The 22197-nt window shown below is 48.2% G+C and overlaps 1 protein-coding gene across 1 annotated transcript in view; it reads left to right on the top strand.

The window, feature by feature from the left end:
• The window catches only part of MYO5B (myosin VB), a 327031-nt gene that overhangs the window by 121411 nt on the left and 183423 nt on the right, over positions 1 to 22197 (top strand). The window contains exon 2 of the mRNA XM_041727359.1: positions 19802 to 19912. Coding sequence (XP_041583293.1) covers positions 19802 to 19912 — 111 coding nt within the window. The remainder of the gene's footprint in view (positions 1 to 19801; positions 19913 to 22197) is intronic.

Below are 22197 nucleotides of genomic sequence, written 5' to 3'. Positions count from 1 at the left end.
GTCTAGATCTCAGTGGAAAGGCCAGAGCTGTCCTGTATGGGGGTTCGCCCCAAGGTCACTTTGGGCTGTATGTATGTGTCACACCTGGTGGGAGGGAGCTAGATGAGGAGCTGGGGCCCCTCCTTCACTTCCAGGGGGCTCCACAGGGAGAGGCAGCTAGGAGTGGAGTCAAGGAAGCCAAGAGGTCTTGGAAAGCTGGCTTATGATAGCACATTTGCAGGGAGGAGGAGTTTTTGTTCTAAACTCGTGTTGGTTTGCTTTCAGTTGCTTCACCTGCAGAGGTCCTGGGTTTTTCTCGCCAGTTCCGTATAGCCGTAGAGTATGGTTAAGTGACTAAATTGATATAAATCCTTCACTGGCCTATCTTATCTTCTGATGTTTTTATTCTGCCATCTGGGCACGTTTGTGCGGTGCTGGCCTTGGCGGGAGGGGCCAGGAACGACGAGGAGGACAGTTGGTGTTTGCGTCGTGTGTGGTGGCTGTCCTCGCAGCGTCCCTTACACTCCCCACCGGGCTACTCCGCCTCCGTGGCCTTTCCTGGGTAAGGCTCAGGTGATGCCCCTTCACCAGAAGTGATGTCCTGCTTTGTGATGGGCCCCCAGTCCCCATGCTGCCGGCCTCGGTCCAGAGGATGGCCCTGTGCTCTCCTGCCCGGAGTGGACACCTATGTCTGCTCATACAGGCCATGTCCTGGACTGCAAGCCAGACAGTGCAGCGGGGAGGCCCAGTGCCTGGAGTCTGTGCTCAGTTCTGCTAACTCCACCTCCTGTCTCTTGCTTCTCACTGGGGACTACGGTTCACTTTTTTTTTTTTTTTAAAGATTTTATTTATTTATTCATGAGAGAGAGAGAGAGAGAGAGAGAGAGAGAGAGAGAGAGGCAGAGACACAGGTAGAGGGAGAAGCAGGCTCCATGCAGGGAGCCTGATGTGAGACTCGATCTTGGGACTCCAGGATCAGGCCCTGGGCTGAACACATATGCTAAACCGCTGAGCCACCCAGGAATCCCAGTTCACTTTTTTAATTCTTTGCATAATTCATTACCTTCCCGAGGGCAAGCATATCTCAGAAGCCTTGCTTTCCACCACTGTGCCAGGCAGTGGCCTCTGGGCCCGTACTGTCCCATTGGAGCTGCTCTCTCTCTGATGGCCTCGTGAGGTGAGACAGGCAGTCCTCACAGATGAGGAAGCAGAGGAAGGAGGTGAGGATGTGGTTTGTCCCAAGTTGCACAGCCTCAGGGACAAGGCTGGGACCAGCATTCAGATGGCCAGCTCCTGTTTCCAACTTTTCCTCAGACCAGAGTTCCACCCATTGTTGGTTTTCATCTTGTACGTAAATTGGGGGGCTTTGCTACCTGCAGAGATGCATGGCAGACTTTGCATGGAAGCTCCTCAGCTGGACCAGCCTTTCCTCTGTCCCCCCAGGTTGCAGGCAAATGCTATAAATACTCCTTGACCTGTTTGTTCTAATGATTTCTGGTTACCTAAGCTGCAGATGCATTCTGGCTGCTTCATGCCTAGGCACTTGGAGTACCCCCACCCCCCCACGGCGTGGCTTCCCACATGCCTTCAGTGTGTTTGGAAGCCACAGAGAGGCCTAAAAGGATTGTCTGCAGAATTACTGTGGCCTGGAAGTCCCAAGGAGCCCTTAGTGACCTCTAGTTCCTTCTATTTGCCTTTAGCTTAAGCATTGTGGAAGTTGCTTCTTTGTACTGATGGAAAATGGACAGCACGTTCCGGAAGTCAGCTATTGGTCCTCCCCGACCCCTTGTTGCCAGGATAGGAGCATGGCACTTCGTGGACGATCTTAGGCTCCCCCCCTTGTAACTGTTACACCTGTGTTGGGATCTTGCTCTCAGCCTTCTTCCTTTTGGCTGTAGAGAAACCTAATACCCCACACTGAACACACTCATGCCATCAAAGCTTTATGAATTTTAGGACCCAGAAGTCCCACAGAACCAGTTCTGACAGATGAGACCTCAGAAGTACAGGAGCTTGGGTTGTGCTAACCCCATAGAGAGCAATGTGGTGTCATCAGCCCTCGTGAGGGAGTTCAAAGACACAGCTGCTCGTCCTCATGCCGGGTGTTCCCAGGCTGATGACAGCCCTGTGCCGAGGGGTTAGATGGTACTGTATGTAGTGTTCCTGGCGGGAGGGCAGCTGCCGTGTCTTGCTATGAGAAGCAGGACTCTATGTGCTAGAGTAGTCTGCATCCATTCACCCATTGAACCAACACACATCCAGGTTTTTTGCAGGCCCTATTCTACATGCATGGGACATAAAGATACTTTATTCCCACCCTCGGGGTTTATCTCCTTACAAGGGCATGTAGTACAATTGAAAGGTATTAGAGTGAAAACGGGAGGGGTGGCTCACGCCAGCAGGAATAGGAAAGCTCAACCAAGGAAGCGGTGTTTCAGCTGGACCTTGGAAGATGACTAGCAGTGGGCTGGGTGGAGGAAGGGAGAAGGAGGTTAGGAGGCAGCAGAAGAAGCACGAGCACAGGCACCAGACAGGAAAGCTCCTGAGGTATTTGGAAGAAAAAGAGGATGGAGTGTAGGAATGGTGGGGAGTTGGGGATGTGGCCAGAAGAGTTGTTTGGGCCAAACTGTGAGCAGTCTTGGGTGAACTGTATCCTATAAACAACATGGGCATTTTTAAGTAGAAAATTGACTTCACAAAGGAGGGTTTTCTGTTTCTGGTTGTCATTATTTTGGATGATCACTCTAGAATCGTGTTCTTTAACCTTGGCAGTATTGATGTTTGGAGCTAGGTGATTTCTTGTTGGGGGCACTGTCCTGTTTATGGAAGAATGTCGAGCACGTCCTGCCCTCTACCTACCAGAAGCCTGTAGCACCCTCTCCCACCCCGCCTGCCCAGATGTAACACCAAATATGTATCAAGATGTTGCCCCCTATGTCCCGGGGGACTATGCTGTCCATCCTCTCTACTCTGCTACTGCCCTCTCTTCACAGTTGAGAACTGTTCCAGAAGCAATCAGTCTAGAAAATCAGGTAGAGTATGAAGAAACTGGAGACAGGAGGTTCAATTCAGAATAGGTGTAATATTTCACATAAAGGAGGTCTTGAACTAAGGCAGCGGAGCAGGCATTGAGGGCAGATTTTATTTGTATTGTTTTTTAGAGATGTATTTATTCATAAGACAGAGGCAGAGACACAGGCAAAGGGAGAAATAGGCTCCCTGTGGGGAGCTCGATGTGGGACTTGATCCCGGGACCCCAGGATCACACCCTGAGCCAAAGGCAGCCACTCAACCACTGAGCCCCCCAGGCGTCCCCTGAGGAGGGATTTTAATTTCAAGGGAAGTGTCAGCAGTCGCTGGCATGTTCTAGGTACCTGAATAAATGTGGTTGGGTCTATCTTGGGACTGATGAGAATCCCTCAGTTAAGTTTTGAATATTGGGATAGGGCTTCGAGGGACAGAAGGAGCGCAGGACAGGGAGTGAGCTTTCTGGACCCAGCCCTTTTTAGAGGTGTGAATTGGTCAATTCCCTTAAGCTGCCTAGATCTCAGAGTCCTTCATGTGTCAAGTGTGTCTCTAAGAACATCTGTCTTTAAAAAGCTGTCATTTAGTGTTCTCGGCCCCAATTCCAACCTTCCACACGAAGCATTCCTCAGACACCATTGGGGTATCCAAGAATTCAGAGTCAGCAACAAATCTCACAGATTAAGGGCTCAGTAGTACAAGACTTCAGATGCCAGTTGCAAGCCCCAGGCTGTTGACTGTGCTTCCAAGGGCTTGACTACAGGTGGAGTGCTCCACTGCTGCCTCAGGTTTGATTAACTGGCAGGAGTGGCTCACAGAACTGGAAGAAACTTTTAGGTACAGTTATCAGCTTATTAAAGGTTATGGTGAAATACATGAATCAACAGTCAGATAAAGAGAAATAGGGGGCAAGATCCCAAACAAAGGAGCCTCTGTCCTCATGGAGCCTGGGACCTGGCGTGGTGGCATGTGGGAGCCTACGGTTCTCTAAGCACAGAAGCTTGCCCACAGCAAAAAGCCAGGAAGCTGTCCTCTGAGATTTTTATGGAGGCTTCAGTATGTAATCATGATTACTGAGTCAGCGGCCATTGACTGACTCAACCTCCAGCCCCTCTTTCCTCCCTGATGTTAGTGGAACTGAAGATTTTAACCCTCCAATCACAGGGCTGGTCTTCTGGCAATCAGCCCTCATCCGTAAGTGGTGTCCACAGGTCACCTCAGTAACAAAGGAGACCCCTTTATCCTCTCACTACTTAGGAAATTCCAAGAGTTTTGGGAGCTGTAAATCGAACTGTGGACAAAGACCAAATACAGGAGAAACCTCTCTTGTTCATGTCAGTGATCAAATATGTCCTTCTTAATGTTGCACCTGTGCAACATCCCATGAAATTCTGAGATTGCAGGTTGGTGGAAGCCCTTTTAAAATAGTCCTATACCTTCTAGATGAACAGGACTTTCTAGCTGTGCGACACTTAGTGAGGGCAGTGGGGATGAGCATAAGTAAGACCTGAATGGAGAGGGAAGACTCTGGACAGTGTACCTCCCCCATCCAGCTGTGGGCTTGTGGATGGGGAGTCTGGACAATGCTCAGTGCATGAAGCCCTTGAACATGGGAATGGGACACTGGATTTGGCAGGGAGAAATCTGCTGGTGTTGTGGTGACCATCTCAGCTGTGCGGGGTGGAACTGTCAGAACACGATGCTATTCTCCTTTCTTCTGCCAGCAATAGAAACAGACTCTAGAGCTAAGCATTAACCAAAATATGAAGGTGCTGTGTTAAACACAAGCAGATGGGTGGATACTGCAGGGAAGGGGATGGCCAAAAAATGGTCTATTTTAAACACCTGAATATTTTTCACCAGAGAACTTTCTTCTTTTTATCCATTTCCCAGGATACTTTTTTTACTCTACAGAGCAGAGTACTTGGGTGAGGCACTGATTTTTGGGGAGCCGTGTTTCCTTCACCTAAAGAAAAAGCCTGGGGTCAGAGGCAGGCCTTTCTGATGAACTGCCAACCAGGGTCTTTAGGTGGATGTATTATGGGTCAACATGAAGAGGCTTGTGCTTTAGGCAGCTCTCCTGGGAAACAAGGAGGTGATTGAAGGATGAATACAGATGTAGTGTTAGAACTTCCTCTAGTTCAGCCTATTCTTTGGGAAAAACAAAGCCGGGAGAATTGGAATGGTTTATCCGGGGAAGTTCTATTTGGATGTGGAGGGAGGTCTGCGCCCTTTGATAAACCTGCTTGCCAGACCAGCACGCCTTCCATGCCAAATGTGGTCGCCTTTAGCCCAATATTTCCAGCTGCACGTTTCTCAGTCACCTTGAAAAGAACGAATATAACTCAGCCTGTGTCCAGAACTGGGAAGGTCTATTCTCTTTCCTTCTGTACAGTTTATTGAGGGTGGTAAATGCTTGGATCATTTACCTTTGTTGGAGGAGGTGTGGTCCTTCTGCTGTGCTGTTTCCTCAGGCTCTCCTCTATGCTGTGCTGGGTCTCTAGGAAGGTCCTGGCCCCAGTGAAGTGATAAGGAACCCTGGGAAAGGCTGGGACTGTAGGCCTGGGGTGCTTCCCTATTATAACACCCAAGTGGACCTGGAAAGAATAAATGTGACTCAGGCTTTGTCCAGAACCTGGATAATGGAACATTTATATGGGTATATAGGATATGCACCTGTTGAAATACGGATGCATCACCTACCATTCATCCACCAATGCATTTGCTAAAAGCTTACCAGTTATCTTGTGTGTAAGGCATTTGTCTCAAAGTGGGAATTTTGTGGAAGAATAGCGTAATTGCAATTACATTGTCCCAGTTTCTGAGCAACTCTGGATTTAAAATGTTTCCAGTTTAAAAGCCTTGTGTACATAACCCTTGTAGAACATGCTTGGACACTTGGTGAGGAAAAGCCCGAGACTGGAGGGTGGGTGATAACTCAGACCCTGAAAATAGCCTTCCAGAGCAGCACCAATCACCTGATGGAGTGTCAACACTGCTCAAGTGGGTGGAAGAGGCAGCAGGCCAAGACTTCCATTTTCATGTGTAAAGTGAGGTACAGCATTGCATTACCTGGGTACAGTTAGAACAGGAAGCACTGTTGATCCCCTCATTTCACACCTTCTCCTCAAATGGTCTTCTGTGATGTCTGTTTGGGAGTGGTGGAGGGAAGTTTTAGGTGAAGAAGATGAGCCTACGTTCTCTCATTTTAGCTCTTCTCAGAAGATGAGCCACCCCCTCCCCTATCCAATAATCCTTCAGAGGATTTCTCACCATTCACATCTGTCCTTTGTTTTCCTAAACCTCTGAATCTTTGCTGGGGGTCACATAGAGGTTTGGTTAGTTCTTCTTTCAAGCTGCACCCTCCACTTTTCACCTGGTACCAAACTGACATTTTAGTGTGAAACCACATCTAAATTGGTCTCTCAAACACAATCAGTTGGCATAGAAGACATGAGCCAACCGCGATCATCCTAGACCATCTGTGGCCATCTGACAGCAGGTTTGTTTGGGGAGTTCTATCCAGCATCACTATTGAAAGAATGATTCGGTTCCAGCTAGGTAGGATGTATAATTGCTAACGGCTGCCCTGATTCCTCTCAGCACAGGATGGAAATTAGGGGCGTCTCTGTGAGGTCTTTGGTTAATGGTGATTTTAGGCAGGAGACACCCATTTACCTTCCTAACTCTGAAGTCAGAGTCCATTTCATGGTTGCTACTCAGTAAGTGTGTGTGTTGGTTCTGGAACGTTTTATCCCTTCGCCCCGAGGTCCCAGCAGTTTAGATACTGTTGTGCCCATTTCCTGATGTACTCAAGATTGAACATTCCCCCTTGATTCTCAGACTTAAACGTCTCTGCTCTCTAAAACCATAAATAAGCTCCACATTGCAAAATATGACAGGAAAAAAGTTGGGATAACTGGATAAGGATGAAATACTATATGAGTAGAGAGGATTCAAAGGCTACGTGAGTAGCACCAAAGTGTGATGGACATGGGATATCCACAACCTGAAATAGTAAAGTCCCAAGTAAATAAAGTAAGAGGAATATTCAGGAGAAGATCAAAGACCATCTCTTCATGTGTCGGGGCAGGATAAAAGACGTCCCTGATTGTGTACGCATTGTTACTGCTCAAGTGAGGACGGGATGGGTGCATGAGAGAAGATCTAACCACACTTTCTCAAAGGTGGTGGGTTTTTTTTTTAATAAGTCAATTTGTAAGTATAGGTTGTATTTTTTGAGTAGAGTTGACACAGTCACATCATTTTCAGGTGTGCCGCACAGTGATAGGACCCGTTCACGCATCATGCTGTGCTCACCACAAGGATAGCTAGCATCTGTCCCCTATATTACTGTTTACAGCATTGTTGACTCTATTCCTTCTTCTGGACCTTTGATTCCATGACTTACTCATTTCATAATGGGGAGCATGTGCCTCCTATTCCCTTTCACCCATTTTGCTGAATCCCCCCATTCCCCTCCTCTGTGGTAATCACCAGTTTGTTGTCTGTATTGATGAGTCTGATTCTGCTTTCTTTTCATTTTGAAAAAATACTTATGAGTGGAATCATATGGTATTTGTCTTTCTCTGACTGACTTTGCTATGCTTAATACCCTCTGGGCCCATCCCTGTTGGCACAAATGGCAAGAGCTCGTTTTTTTCTAGGGCTGTGAGATACTCCAGTGTGTATACACCACATCTTTATCCGTTCATTTATTGGTAGACACTTAAGTTGTTTCCATATCTTGGCAATTGCAAATGATGTTGCAGTAAACATAGGGATGCATTTATCCTTTTGTTTTTGTTTTTTTTTTTTTTTTTTGCATTTATCCTTTTGAATTAGTGTTGTCATTTTGGATAAATGCCCGATAGTGGAATTATTAGAATATGTGGTATTTTTATCTTTACTCTTTTGAGGAACCCCCATATTACTTTCCACAGTGGCTGCACCAGTTTGCATTCCCACCAATAGTGTATGAGGGTTCCTTTTTCTTCACATCCTTGCTAACACTTGTTTTTTTCATTCTAGTCATTTTGAGAGGTTTAGAGTGATCTCTCATCATGGTTTTGGTTTGCATTCCCCTGATGATTAGTGTTGAGCATCTTTTCATGTGTCTGCTGGCCATCTGGATGTGCAAGTAGTGATCTTTTAATCATACAGTTAGATCACATCCCTCTTCATATTTAAAATCCATCTACACTTTTCCATTGGCCATGGAACAATATGAACAACCTGTGAGGTAGCTCCCAAGAACTTCCTGCAGGCCTCCCAGAGTTCCCTGAGCCCTTTCCCTCTGTGTTCTACATCTCACCTATCCTGGCTGGCTTTCAGCTCTTCAGCAAGTACTACTCCTTCCTGCCCCAGGCTTGTGTATAGCGAATCTCTCAGATTAGAACGCTCCTCCCTCCCCGCTGTGCCTAGCTGACTCCTTGTCCATCTAGGTTTTTCAGAAAAGCCTTTTCTGATGACCTGGACTAGGTGAGGTCCTCTGTTGTATGCTGTGAACGTCTGTGCTGCTAAAGCAGTTATGATTGTCGAAGTAGGATTGATTGTATAATGTGGCTGGACATCCTTGAAGATAGGGACAGGTCTTTTTTTTCCTCTCCATTGTGTGTCCCACCACTTTGCATAGTGTGTTCAGTAAATACTCATGGATGGATGAATGAACTCTAGAGACCATTCTGTCGGGAGGTGTTTTAGCTTACGGGAATATGCAACAGTACAAGAATATTTGTTGAATAGTCCCAAGGTGTGTTTGGATACTGGGGAGGGTGGCATGCTTTTTCCTACAAAAGGAGAGTTGAGAGCTGGCTTTAGTCCCAAATGCAAGTGTGTGAGGCATTTAAGTTCTGCATTAGATGATCCCTTATAGGCAAAGTAAGAACAGATAAACATACTTATGTGTTGGGGGCAGTTCCCAAAATTTTCCCCAGAAAAGAATTGTTATTCCTGTGCATTTTTTTAGTTAATGTAAATCAACGAAGTTCTTTTTTTTTTTTTAAGATTTTATTTATTTATCCATGAGAGAGACACAGAGGCAGAGACACAGAGGGAGAAGCAGGGTCCCTCTGGGGAGCCCGATGTGGGACTTGATCCCAGGAGCCTGTGATCATGCCCTGGGATGCCAACTGCTGAGCCACCCAGATGTCCCAATCAGCAAGGTTCTGTTTGCAGAAGAGAGCTTAGCTTGAAATGACTTCAGTGCTGGCTTTAGTTGCTTACAGAGGACATAGAGTGGAACAGGTTTTAAATTTAAAAAAGAGAAGCAAACAGATTTAACCCTGATTTAGTCGAGGGCTGTGACTTTCTAATAACTGTTATAGTGATTATAAATTATGACTGGTTCTCTGGGGAGAGCAGCATACTAGCCTTTGATGGTAGAGATCAGGAGTATATATTTATATAAGAAAAGAGGAAAGCAGATACCCAGTGATGGCATCATATACAGAATTAAAAAGGAGTGTTTCAGAGGGCTTAGGTGGAAATGAGGATGTGCTCTGGAAAATGGTCTCAATGACTTAAATGTGTATGGTTTGACTGTGGGTTGCTTCATTCCCACGCTGGGTCCTCTGTACAGGGAGAGTTGCCACTCAAGACCTAAAGTCACGTTGCTGGAAGTAGGATTTTAACAAAGCATTAGCTGCTTAGTAGGACTTAGGCATACATTTCGCTGTATGAAATGTAGTAGTTTTGAACAAACCTTTTTTTTTTTTTTTTTTTAAGTATCCTTACCAAGATGGTTAAGCGGGTTTAATCTTGCAACCTTACAAAACCAACCTGCTATCGACATTCAGGATTTGGTGGTCTTTCCAAAGCTTCAATAAGAACCCATGGCTTTAGAACAGTTTCTGAGCCTCTGGTGTAACTGCCGTTCCTATCAACAAGTGTCCTGGATTAGATGACTCAGCAATGGCTCCCTCCCCGAACACTGCACACTTCCCACTTCAGTGTCATTTGTCACCTGAGGACACACTGCTATTATTGGTATCTATTAGTATCTGTAGGATGGGAGGCAGGTAAAGTTTGCCTTCACCAGTCACATGGAGACTTGGTTCTTCATTAGCTTCAAACCCAGATAGTGAGTGTAGATTAAGACGGGATTATGACTGATGATGTAATCTGGTGTCATGAAGAGCTGAGTCTGCTCAAAAGGCTGGGTTTTGGTGATATGTTGTAAGCACATGAGAAAATAAATATCAAAGATTGTGATGGCCGTGCTGGGAACAGATAGATGGCTCTTCCTTTCATATATTTGACTTTTGTTTCATTTAAATAACAGGAAATACTGGATTTTATAGTAATTTTGCTATTTAACTGTGCACTTGATCCGTTACAGAATGAAACTCCCTTCTATGCTTTTCCTCCCCCCATTCTCCTTTACTCCAAAGATGCCAAGTGTTTTTTTTTTTTTTTTAATGCCAATCTCTGTGTGAGAAGTTAAAGTCCTTCCTGGCGTTTGGATGAATGCGGGAAGAGCACAGAACAAGTTCATTAGAGATCTGGACTGGGGCCCAGGAGTCTACCTTGTTGGCCCAGTATATATGTGGACTTTAAGATGCTTGTCAGCTCTGGACTCACCAGAGTATTTACATATGATTCCCTCCAGCTGGAGGTTACAGACAGCTTCCCAGTGAAGAGAATTTAGGGGGAAAGGGAAGGTTATTACTGGTCTGGGAAGCCTTTCACAGGATGAATAAACAGGGAAACCAGGAAGCAGAACTTGCTGCAGGAGGAGGCATTAGGTATGTGTTCCTGAGGTCTTTGGGTGTGCATGGTGCTGCTGGGATCGCCTGGTTGGACTTGTGCTCCCCTAGAGAGGGTGTCTCTGCGTCTCCTTCACAGCTGTGGCCCTGATCCCTGGCCACACTGTACTTGACAATAGCTGCTGAATGCCTACTGTGTGCCGGGTGCTGTGCCAAACATGTTACATACATCTGTTCACTTAATCTTAATAGCTTCATAGGGAAGCTATTTCCTTACTTGACAGATGGGGAAACTGAGCTTGTAATAGAAGTTAAGGCTAGTACCTGGTACCGAAGTCTTTTTGGAAAAAAAAAAATTAAGGAAGTATAGTGGCTACAGTATTACACTGGTTTTGGGTGTATGACATAGTGGCTCAAGAGATCTCAGCACTGCAGTTATCACAGGCGGAGCTGCGTTGTCACCATTGGGTGCTGTTATCATACCGTTGACTATACTCCCTGTGCTGCCCCTTTTATCTTCGTGACTTACCCTTCCTGTGACTGGGAGCCTCTGCCCCCTGCTTGCCCCATTTTTCCCATTCCCCCCACCCTTCGCCCTCTGGCAGCCAACACTTGTGTTCTGTTTATGGGTCTATTTCTCCTTTAAGGCTTTGTTTTTTAGATTCTACCTATAACTGAAATCACATGATATTTTTCTGACTTAAGTCACTTAGCATGCTATTTGCTAGGTCCATTCATGTTGTCGCCAATGGCAAGATCTCACCCTTTCCGTGACTGTATGATATTCCATTGTGTGTGTGAACCATGTCTTCCTTATCTGTCTAGTGATGGACACAGGGCTGCTTCCACATCTTGGCTGTTGTAAATCAAGCTGCAGTAAACATATAGGGGTGCATATATCTTTGAATTAGCGTTTTTGTTTTCTTTGAGTAAAAACCCAATAGTGGAATTACTGGATCATATGGTGTTTCTATTTTTAATTTTTTGAGGAACCTCCATACTGTTTTTCACAGTGGCTGCACCAGTTTACAGTCCCACAAAGAGTGCACAAGGGGTCCTTTTTCTCCACATGCTCTCTGACACTTGTTACTCCTCGTCTTTCTGGTTATGGCCATGCTGACAGATGTCGGGTGATATCTTGCTGTGGTTTTGATTTGCATTTCCCTGATGAGAGCTGTTAAGCATATTTTCATAGGTCTTTTGGCCATCTGTATTTCTTCTTGGAAAATGATATATTTTTTTATGATATAAATAATTTTTTGTTATAGAAGTTCTTCATGGGCAGCCCCGGTGGATCAGCTGTTTAGCACCGCCTTCAGCCCAGGGCATGATCCTGGAGTCCTGGGATCGAGCCCCACATCGGGCTCCCTGCATGGAGCCTGCTTCTCCCTCTGCCTGCCTCTCTCTCTCTCTCTCTCTCTCTCTTTCTTTGTGTGTGTGTCTCATGAATAAATAAATGGAATCTTTTTTAAAAAAAATTCTCCATACGATTTGGGTATTAAGCCCTCCACCTGAATCTTAACCACCTTGCTCTATAGTGGGAGCTGAGTACAAAGAAAGGAAAGCTACCTGGCAGGTACTAGTGGGGATATGCAGCTTTATTTAGCTGCTCCCTTAGGTTAGGAGACTAATCACTGGCACAGGCCTCAGGATGCAGGACATGTTCTTCAGTCCTCAAATGTGGAGAGAATAGTGGGTGGCTCTTGCTTAGATGGGCAAAAATACCTAGTCTTTGTCTTCCAGACTCTATTGTACAGAAAAATGCAGTGTGACCCACTCCCTATCAGACCAATTAGCGAAGCTGTTCTCGTGGTTTCTCTGACACGGCAGCACTAGGGAAGCAGCTAGTGGATGCTGCTAAAGAGAAACCGTCAGCTTAGTTGGGAAGTATTCTTTTCCTCATCCGTAAAGGTCTTACTTCAAAATGGACACCTTTACACCAGACAGAGGACATTACTTATGACATCTTTGCAAAGTGTCTATCTTCTGAGCCTCATTTAAAGAAGCTGAGCTAGGAATATCTCAACGAGGTGTACATGCTTTCCTGGCCTAGGGGGGATTCCGAGTCTCCTGGCACTAGTTCTTTGCTCCCTTCCTTGCTTATTCTTCTTGGGCTCCAGGCAAGGCTGGGGAGCAGCTCGCTGTCCTTGGCTGCTGCGATCCCTTCTGCTTTGGATGGCATCTGCACCCCTTATCTCCCCTCCCTGCCTTTTAACAATTGTTTTTCTTTGGAACTCACATCCTGTCCACTTACTTCAATGCTGGTGACCTTATGTTTGTTGATGCTACTCACTGTGACCGATCATAGACTGGTCTTGGGGCAAGAAATTCAGTGGCTTCTCTGTTGCTTGAAGGGTAGCAACTAAGCAACGTGATGCTGCATCTTTGAGTTCTAGCACAAGATTCATGTCCTGAGAAATGCTGTTTGCCTCCTTTGTCAGTTTTAGCAAAAGGGACTCCCTCTGCACCCCTCAACTGGAGCCCTGGCTTTTCAATGATAGAGCAGAGGTTTCAGCACCTGCTGTGAAGGGACACAGCTGTGAACAAGGCAGACAGTGTGCCTGCTGGTTGTGCCCTAAAGCGGGCAAGAATGGATGGGGTTCATCTAGTCGGCCCGCAGGCCAGGCTGGGATCTCCCCTCTTGTCTGTCCCCTGGGGACAGTGCCGAGACAGTGCTTCAGGTCAAGGTGACATTGCAACCCAGTTTCCAGTTGGCCTGCTGCTCGAAGCATCCAGTGGCCTGATGTGGCATGTCCTTGTAGTTCCTTTTATGTGTGCACATGGGATGCTTTGCCTGCACAATGTACCTGTGGTGGCCAGCTGCAGCAGTCGGTTAGCGTTTCCTGCCGGGGATGCAGCAAGGGCTGCAGGTTGCAGCTCCTGTGTCTGGTCCTGGTCTGACTCTAGCTTCTCACTCTGAACATGAGCAGATTTTTCTGTGCCTCTCTACCCTCCGTGATCTTTGGGACGGCGTAGCGATGACCCTGTGCATCTTACTTGAGTTTTAAACTAAGATGAAATGGCTACTTTAGTGTAAGGTTGTGACACTCTAAATTCTAGGAAGTGAATGTTTTCAGTGTCCCTGTTCTCTTTTTCCCTGAAGTCCATTTTGATTCTGATTCTCTTCCTTGAAACCGTGATTTTTTAATGTTCACTTGAAGCTTAAGAAAAATACAGTGTTTGGGGCCTGCTCTGAGATTTCATCCTCATCACTCAGGTGTGGGACATGCATTGATGTTTTTGTTTTAAGATCTGCAGATAATTCTTAAAAGCCAGCCAGCGTTGACCATCCCTTCTCTCAGGGTTTTGAAGTTAAAGTAGTCTAGACCCAAGTATTGAGTTTTAGGCAAGGCACAGCTGTCTATAGACGATGATTTGTAGGATAGCAAAAGGATCCCAGTGACCTGGAAACATGTTAGGCTTGGTGTTTTCCCATTCTCTAATTCTCTGCAAGATCCCATCTGGTTCCTGCCTTTTAGACGACCCCATGTGCACTATTATCATCAGCTCTGTTGTCTAATGCTTATGGTTTTCTGGTAATTTAGGATTGTGTTTCATTCTTGGGACTACTTGATGAGGTATATCTAACTTTTACCCACATTGTACAGCTGAGAAAACAGGGCTCAGAGCCACTCAGCAGCTTATTACTTCTTAGGCTAACTAATAAGTGCTGGTTGGAATTCTTACTGGGCTGCCCGGCTCTGGAGCCCACATGCCCAGCCATGGTGCTGTACTGCCTGGTGCTGAGCACACGCAGATGAATGTGGCATCCTTCTTGATCTGGAATCCACATGGTAGCACGGGGCTTCCTGGAGGTAATGCTTTTACCTCGGGCTCAAGAATATGGGGGCTGGAATTCCATGCTCCATCACAGGGTACTGAGGGGAGGCCTTGATGCAGTGTCTGTGGTGCCTGCAGATCAGTTAAGTGAACCCTCAAGCCTGCTAGCTTACACGTGTGCTTGCACATTGGTGCATCTGCAGGGCTTTCAGAACTGCTGCTGGTCTCCCCCCAGGATTGGTGTACTTGGTCTGAGGGTCATGTTTCTTGGGAAGCTTTGAAAGCTCCCCAGGTGGCTCTCATGTGCAGCCAGGGTTGAGCATTCCTGCCATGGGCAGCCACTCCCTGTAGCAGAGACCTGTCCTGGGAGGCCCTGCAGATGGGAGGGAAACCCAGGAAGCAGCTCTGGGTGCTGATGCGTCTCTGTTCACAGACCTCTGCCTTCTCCAGGGCTCTTTCCAAAAAGAAAAATCACAAGTCCTTCTCTGTTAGTGAGGTCAGACTTCTGTCTCCTTAGACATGACAGACTTAACCTTTGTCAAAGGGGATGGTGAGGAGTTGAGTGGTGCCATGGTTGGATTATGTCGGCCAGCTTCTCTTCTTACAACCTCCCTCCAGGAAAGCTGGTCTAGAGGTCATATTTGTTGGAAGGAATTCTTGAAGGTGAGAAACCAAGAGGCAACACAGAATCTTGGTTCTAGAAAGTTCCTATCTGGTCTGTGAAATTGATGGCTTTTTTCTTTTTAAGATTTATTCATGAGAGATACAGAGACAGAGGCGGAGACATAGGCAAAGGGAGAAGCAGGCTTCCTGCGGGGAGCCCAAGGTGGGACTCGATCCCAGGACTCCAGGATCATGCCCTGAGCCGCAGGCAGATGCTCACCCCCTGAGCCACCCAGAAGTCCCTGATGACTTTGTTAAAGGAATACATGTTCCTGTTTTCTCAGACTTGAGAAGAACCCATGCCATTAGAGAGTGCACACAATGCTGTTTGCATCTTCTGCAACCAAAACAGTCTCTTGTTCAATTGAGGTGAAATTTGCATAACAGAACTTCTTAAAGTGAATGGCTCAGTGGTATGTGACACATTCACAGGGCTATGCAACCATCACCTCTGTCTGCTTACAGAACATTTTCCTTGCACCAAAGACCTCCCTCCACATCTGCCTCTGTCCACAGCTCAGATCTGTTTCTCTGTGTGCCTCTGTCCACAGCTCAGATCTGTTTCCTCCATGTTTGCTGGCTCTTGGGGCGCTCCTCCCTCCCTTCCTAGCCTGTCGTCTTTGCTGTTTATTCTGCATTGCTCATGTCCTGCCTTGTTTGGGGTCACAGAGGCAATGGATCTTCCTGGGCAGGGGGTAGGTTTGGGGAGGGAAGGGGTGGTGAGTTGTTTGCTAAGTCAGCGTGCAAAGTAAACTTTGATTATGGTTACACTTGCCCTTGGCAATCCCATCAGTTGCTCGAGTGTGGCTCACGTGATGTTGGGTAACTAGCTCTGATCTGTACACACTTTAAGCTGCAAATCCACAAGGTAGGATGAAGGCAGGGGGTCCTTCCTGCACATGTCACCATCGCGATGCAGGGTTGACTTACCCTTTTTTTAAAGTTTTATTTTTATTTATTTATGATAGTCACACACACACACACAGAGGGGCAGAGACACAGGCAGAGGGAGAAGCAGGCTCCATGCACCGGAAGCCCGATGTGGGATTCGCTCCCAGGTCTCCAGGATCGTGCCCTGGGCCAAAGGCAGGCGCTAAACCGCTGCGCCACCTAGGGATCCCAGGGTTGACTTACTTAATGCTGTTCTCAACCTCGAACGGCTGTGACTTCCACACGCATCCACGTGTCTGTGTTGTGGGGATGGAGGAGAGAGGACAGCGTCTAGCACAGTGGGCACTTGTCAGGTACTCAGATGTTGATGTGAGTCTACGGCTGGCTTGCTCAGGTCTGTGATACATGATGTCCTTTAGAAGGCACAGGAGCACTTGGTCCTATGCTTCTTCAGTTGGCATCAGTTATGACTGCCTTCCCTTTTCTTGAGAGGCCTGTTCCCTGCTGAACTGGCCACGTTGCCCTCGAGGGGCTGTGCTCAAGTGAAGCACCTGCTGGATGAGGGTGTATGTTCCTTAGAGTCAGGGTCTAGATCTCCATGTTTCTACTTGGTTACATGGCACATATCACCATGTGTTTTACGTGTAAACTAGGGGCCTCATGAATGCATAGTTGACTAATTCCTGTCTCAGCAAACATTTAATGGGCACCTACTGTATGCCAGGGATATGGAGATGCCCAAAAGCATATCTGTAAGATCTTGCCACGGAAGAAACAGACATGACAGGCCTGCAACACGACGTCATAGAAGGGCAGCTGTGCGCTGCTAAGAGCTAACCTGGAGGGCGCAGGGATGGTCAGAGTCAGTGAGGGTGGGGACCTGAACCTTGGGCTCTGCCGGTGTGTTCGAGTCAGCAAGGGCATTCTGGGCTGCAGCAACAGTGCGTATGGAGGGTGAGGGCAGCAAGTCTGCCCTGTAATGGCCTTTCAGACACGAAACCTTTCAGGCTTCTGGGCCACAGGGTCTGTCCTGACCAGACACCGGCCTCCAAAGTGCCAGAGCAGCCATGGGCAGTGCATAAGTGGGACGTGTACATGTGTCGCAGTGAAACTTCATGGATGCAAAAAATTCGACTTTCACATAATCAACAAGTTCCAACTGGACGTTGTTCTTTCCCCTCAGCCATTTATACTTTTGAAGACCATCCTTAACTCATGGGCTCTGCAAACACAAGTGACACATTGGCTTTGGGCCAGGGCTCTGGTTGGTGACCCATCCTGAAGGCAGGGAAGAATCGGCACATCCTGAAGAAGCAGAACAGCATGTACTTGGGGTACACGGTGCGTCAGTGAGTGTGGTTGGGGCTGTGCTCCTGCATTTTTGACAGGCTCGCAGTTGGTGGTGAGGCTGAGGCCCTCACCTGGAGCAGCTGAAGCACGCTTAGGGCCCTCCAATGCCTCTAATGCTGTGCTGAGTTCTGTGGAATGGGGAGACAGAGACCGTTTTTTTGACATTATCTATTTGCAGTCTATTGAGAAAGAAGAGATTCACAGAAGTAGATGAATGGACCTTCCCAGGGTAAGAATTAAGCAGCTAGTGCCAGGCAGGGAGGTGTGCTGGTGCAATTAACAGGTCAGTGAGTGGCACATGGGCAGCGGGAGTCAGGCCAGAGGGCCCCTGAGTGACTACGACTGGGCCCCTGGGTTTCGGGGACGTCCAGCCTCTCCACGATATCTACATACCATCATTCCCTCCATTGAGTTCCTATTAGGATTGTTCTCATTCTCCTTATCACCCTTCCGTTGAGCCTTTCCCGACATCGTTTATGTGGAGTGTAGACTGAACACAATTCCTCGGTGTCCTGTACTCCCTCTGCCTGGACGGGAGTCCCAGAGGCGGGCCTGGAGGGATGGCAGCAGTACTGAGGCCAAGCAAAGATCCCTCGTCTGGGGCTTGGGGACAGGATCTGAAGTGTCATTGCAGCTCATGGAAGGTGGGCCTACTGCACGGTGGGGGAAGGAAGCAGGTTAAGAATACCTAAGGGGAGAAGAACCGTAGAGAGCTAGGGTTGACGTGTACTCAGGGTTTTCTCCGCAGGCGGCTCAGAGCAGTCCTGCTGCCTTACTGTGGAGTGCTGAGGTGCTCTAAGGCTCTAGGACGTCTCTGTAAAGACACGCTCTTCGTGGCAGGCTTGGAGGCAGAGAGGAGGCCCCGGGGAACGTCATTGCTCATGACACTAAAGACAGCTTTGGCCTCTTATCCTGTGTGGGATATTGGGGGTGCTCCGCTTTCCCGTCAATGAGTGTTGTGAGCCTCTCGTGACCTATTCTCAATAGGATATCTGCATTAAGTGCAGTAAGGGCCAGGGCTCTGCAGATAAAAAGGGCAGTGACCATGTGGAGGGGAACACCATCAGAAGCAGGGCTGACGTGAGGCCCGTGGGCTGCATGTGCCCTGGCGGCTGACTGGCCCTGAGGTCTGCACTTGGAGCTGCACTGCACGCAGAAGGCAGGCCACACTGACCCAGGTCGTGTTCTGGCTGAACTTGGGGTCATGAGAGCCCTTAGTTTGAGGTTTGCTGAGAATGTCCTGTGGCCACGAAACCATCTGTGTGTGCATGGATGCACGTAGCCGAGGTCTAAAGCAAATAGGCCCATGGCGATCACCTACCTATAAAATTCAGAAATTGGGGACACTTGGGTGGCTCAGTGGTTGAGCTCTGCCTTTGGCTCAAGGTGTGACCCCGGGTTCCTGGGATCGAGTCCCACATCGGGCTCCCTGCAGGGAGCCTGCTTCTCCCTCTGCCTATGTCTCTGCCTCTCTGTGTGTCTCATGAATAAATAAACAAAATCTTTTAAAAAAAAAAACTAGAAATTGGTCTGACAGCTATATGGAGAGCTGGCAGGAGGGGCCACCGGCAGGTTCAGGTACCTCTGGTCCACCAGACCTAGGGTTTCCACAGCTGCGTGCTGCTGTTCTCCCCTTGGAAGCTCTTATGTCCGCCAGGTTCTGCGTTGGTCTGAGGTAGAACCCAGACCTGGAAGGTTCACATGCTCAGGTGACTCTGGCGTGCATCCCGGCTGGCCACTCCGAGGCAGAGGCCAGGGCTCCTTCACTTGCCAGGGCTGCATCATTCCTGCTAGGAGCTGGCTGGCCTGATGACCAGCAGCTGCAGGAGCTTGAGCAGGACTTTTGGGTGTGTTTGTGACCTAGAGCACACACACATAAACTGAGGTTGCTGATGGTGTGGGGATATATAAACATGCTTTTGATCGGCTTACATGTTCTTTCAGTCCTTCAGGAAAATGGCTTTGTCCCCGAATGCAGCCTATCAGAGCAGAGGTGGCCATGATTTGAAGATTAGCCTGCCTTTCTGGGTCTTGGCCTGCGGTGCTGGTTTATCCCTCCTCGTAGCACACCAGATGCCCCGGTCCATCTGACGCAGTTGTCTCATCTCATCCTTGAGATGATGGTGTGGGGCTCTGGTGGGTGTGACCAGATGCAGGCTTGGTAGTCTTGCCAGTGGAATGATAATCACATTGATCTGTGGTGTTTTCTTAAGATCTAGAAGGTGCCCTCTGTCCCCAGGCCTGTGAGTTACCGACTTGCCCCATGGGATTAGATCACCTTGCATTCTGAAACGATAAGGAAGATGTGTCAAGATGGCCCTACCTGAGGGCCCCTCACAGATAGTAACACATAGGAAAACACCAGAAAGCTTGTTTCCTTACCTGACTTTCTTGTGTTAATCTTCCAGTACACGAGGGTCTGGATCCCTGACCCTGATGAAGTGTGGTGCTCGGCTGAATTAACCAAGGACTACAAGGAGGGAGAGAAGAGCCTCCAGCTCAGACTGGAAGATGAATCGGTATGTGCGGGTCATGGGAGGGGGGAGCATGGGCTCTGCTGCCAGGGCTGGTGGTGCATGGTGACTGCAGTTTCTCCTATGCCCAGCCACTTGGTGCTGTTGATAACACACATGAAAGTGGTAAACCATGGGACTGCTCCCCGAATGCCACATAAGGAATAAATGCCCCCTGGCATTTGTAGCCAAGGGGTCTCCAGTGACTGGAGCAGGAACCTTCTCATTGGAGTAGAAGGAAGGGTCCCCTTCATAGGGCTGAGGCTTCGTGGGAGGTGAGGAAGGAGGAACCTAAGAGACTGTGCATGGTAGGGCACTTGGAGCACTGGCTCTGGACCCAGCTGTTGGGGTTGGGACCTTGGCTCAGCCATTGCTCGCTGTGTGCCCTTGGGTAGGTTAACAAGGTTACTAGATGCATCACTTCATCTGTTATGTGGAAGTGATAGTTAGTCTAGGGGGCTTTTGAGAACAAAAGGAGTTGTTAATGTCTGTTTAGTGTCTGGCACTGGAGCCACCCATATGTATCCCTGCTGTGGGGAGACTCTTCTATTAGTTGCCTTTCAAGTGGCTTCAGGGTAGTTACCTATAACACCTTCCTCCTATATGATCTGATTTTTCCCCTTTTGTGGGCCTTTTGTGACCACCCTTCATTATAATGTGTGCATTTTACAGATGTTTGCGTGCCTGCGCTGTAATTGCATTGGCGCGGATGCAGGTGGGTGAGGTATGGGACCAAATATAGAGGGAGCCTGATGAGGTGAAGGGGTCGAGAGACCTGAAGGGGTCATGGGAAGGAGATGGCCATTGAAGCCTCGGGACTAAGGAGACTCCGAGTTTCCCAGGTGGGAGTGGTGCATGCTCTGAAGTCCTGGGGCCATGGTGTGTTCCCTTGGGCAGCAGACAGGAAGGCCTGTGTGCCTGGGCACCAGTGGAAGCAGGCAGGGGTCAGAGGGATGGCCTGCGACACAGGCAGAGGTCAACTGGGCAGTGTTTACAGTGGGGGAGACTGGGAAGGAAGTTTTCGCAAGAAGTCTTGGGTATGGTTGATGCACAACATCACGTGAGTTTTCAGGGGTCTGGCACAGGGATTTGGCAAGTTTACACCTGGAGCTGTGTGGCTATTAGGCTGCGTGAAGCGAGTCCTACTGAGAGGTGAATACCACGTGACATCACTCGCTTGTTCTCTCAGATTCCATGGGAAAAGCAGGCTTTGAAGGAAGTGGCAGGAAGAAACCAAGAACAGACTTTGGGAGGGGTTAAGTCGGAGGGCTGAAGAGCGGACCTTGCTTGGAAGGAAGGCTGGAGTGTGGCTGGCCTCCCTGATGCCATAGCCCTTGATCATTTGCTACCTTGATAGGTTTTTCCTTCTCCTGAGCATCTTGATCTTGTCTTCCTAGTTAGCAGTGACCTACTTGAGAAATTGACCTTGTTTTGTGCTTCGCTCATGTAGTACCTGCTACAGTTGATTAACTCATTGATTAGTAGGAAGATGGAACATCTCCCCCTCCTAACTTCCCTCAAGCCTAGCACATGGTAAACCTGGGACACTGCCTTGGTTAGATTTTTACGCCAAGGTGTGCATGCCTCACCTTCCCCTTCCTGGCAGTCAGACTTGGCCAGCCTCTTCTTGGTTTTGAGGCGGGGAAGAAAATTCCCAGCAGATGGGATCATGTTTACTCTGTTCGAATAACTTCCCGCGCCACACCCAAAACAAAATGAAATGAGTTCACCCACTTGAGTGCTGTAACTTCTATTCCAACATAGTTCATTTTAGTTGACCTTTTAAGTGGGTGGTCTTTTTAAAGGGTTGAACGGAGGTAGTGAGGAATGGCCTGCTGGTGTTGCTAAAACAGAGCAGATGCTCGAGTCCCCAGCTGAAAATCTGCCCAGCGTGACTAATCCTGGCCGCTTCCCAAGTCACCCCCCACCCCCACCTGCTACGTGGCCAGTCAGCATGTAATCAGAAGGGGTGCCTGCGGCTGCGAATTAGCAGCTCTTGAGAAATAATGGGCCCTGAACATCCAGCTCTGGCAGGCCTCCTGGCAGACCATGATTTGCCCACTGCTGGCTCACAGTGGTCATTGGGAGCCACCCTAATCTGAGCTGCGGGCCAGAGGCAGGAGGGCAGAAATTAAAGGACTGGCCTCTGCAAGTCTGAAGAGCACCTGCTGTGTAGCTGAGACCATCCCTGATGCACCGGGCTGGCGAGGTCCCCCTGGCAGTGCCCACCCCCCACTCCCACCTTTTCAGGGTCCAGCACTATGGGTTTAACTACTGTGGCAAAGGATGAA

The sequence above is a fragment of the Vulpes lagopus genome, chromosome 1 (assembly GCF_018345385.1).
Source record: "Vulpes lagopus strain Blue_001 chromosome 1, ASM1834538v1, whole genome shotgun sequence".
Taxonomy (NCBI): domain Eukaryota; kingdom Metazoa; phylum Chordata; class Mammalia; order Carnivora; family Canidae; genus Vulpes; species Vulpes lagopus.
This window is presented reverse-complemented; position numbering and strand designations above follow the sequence as displayed.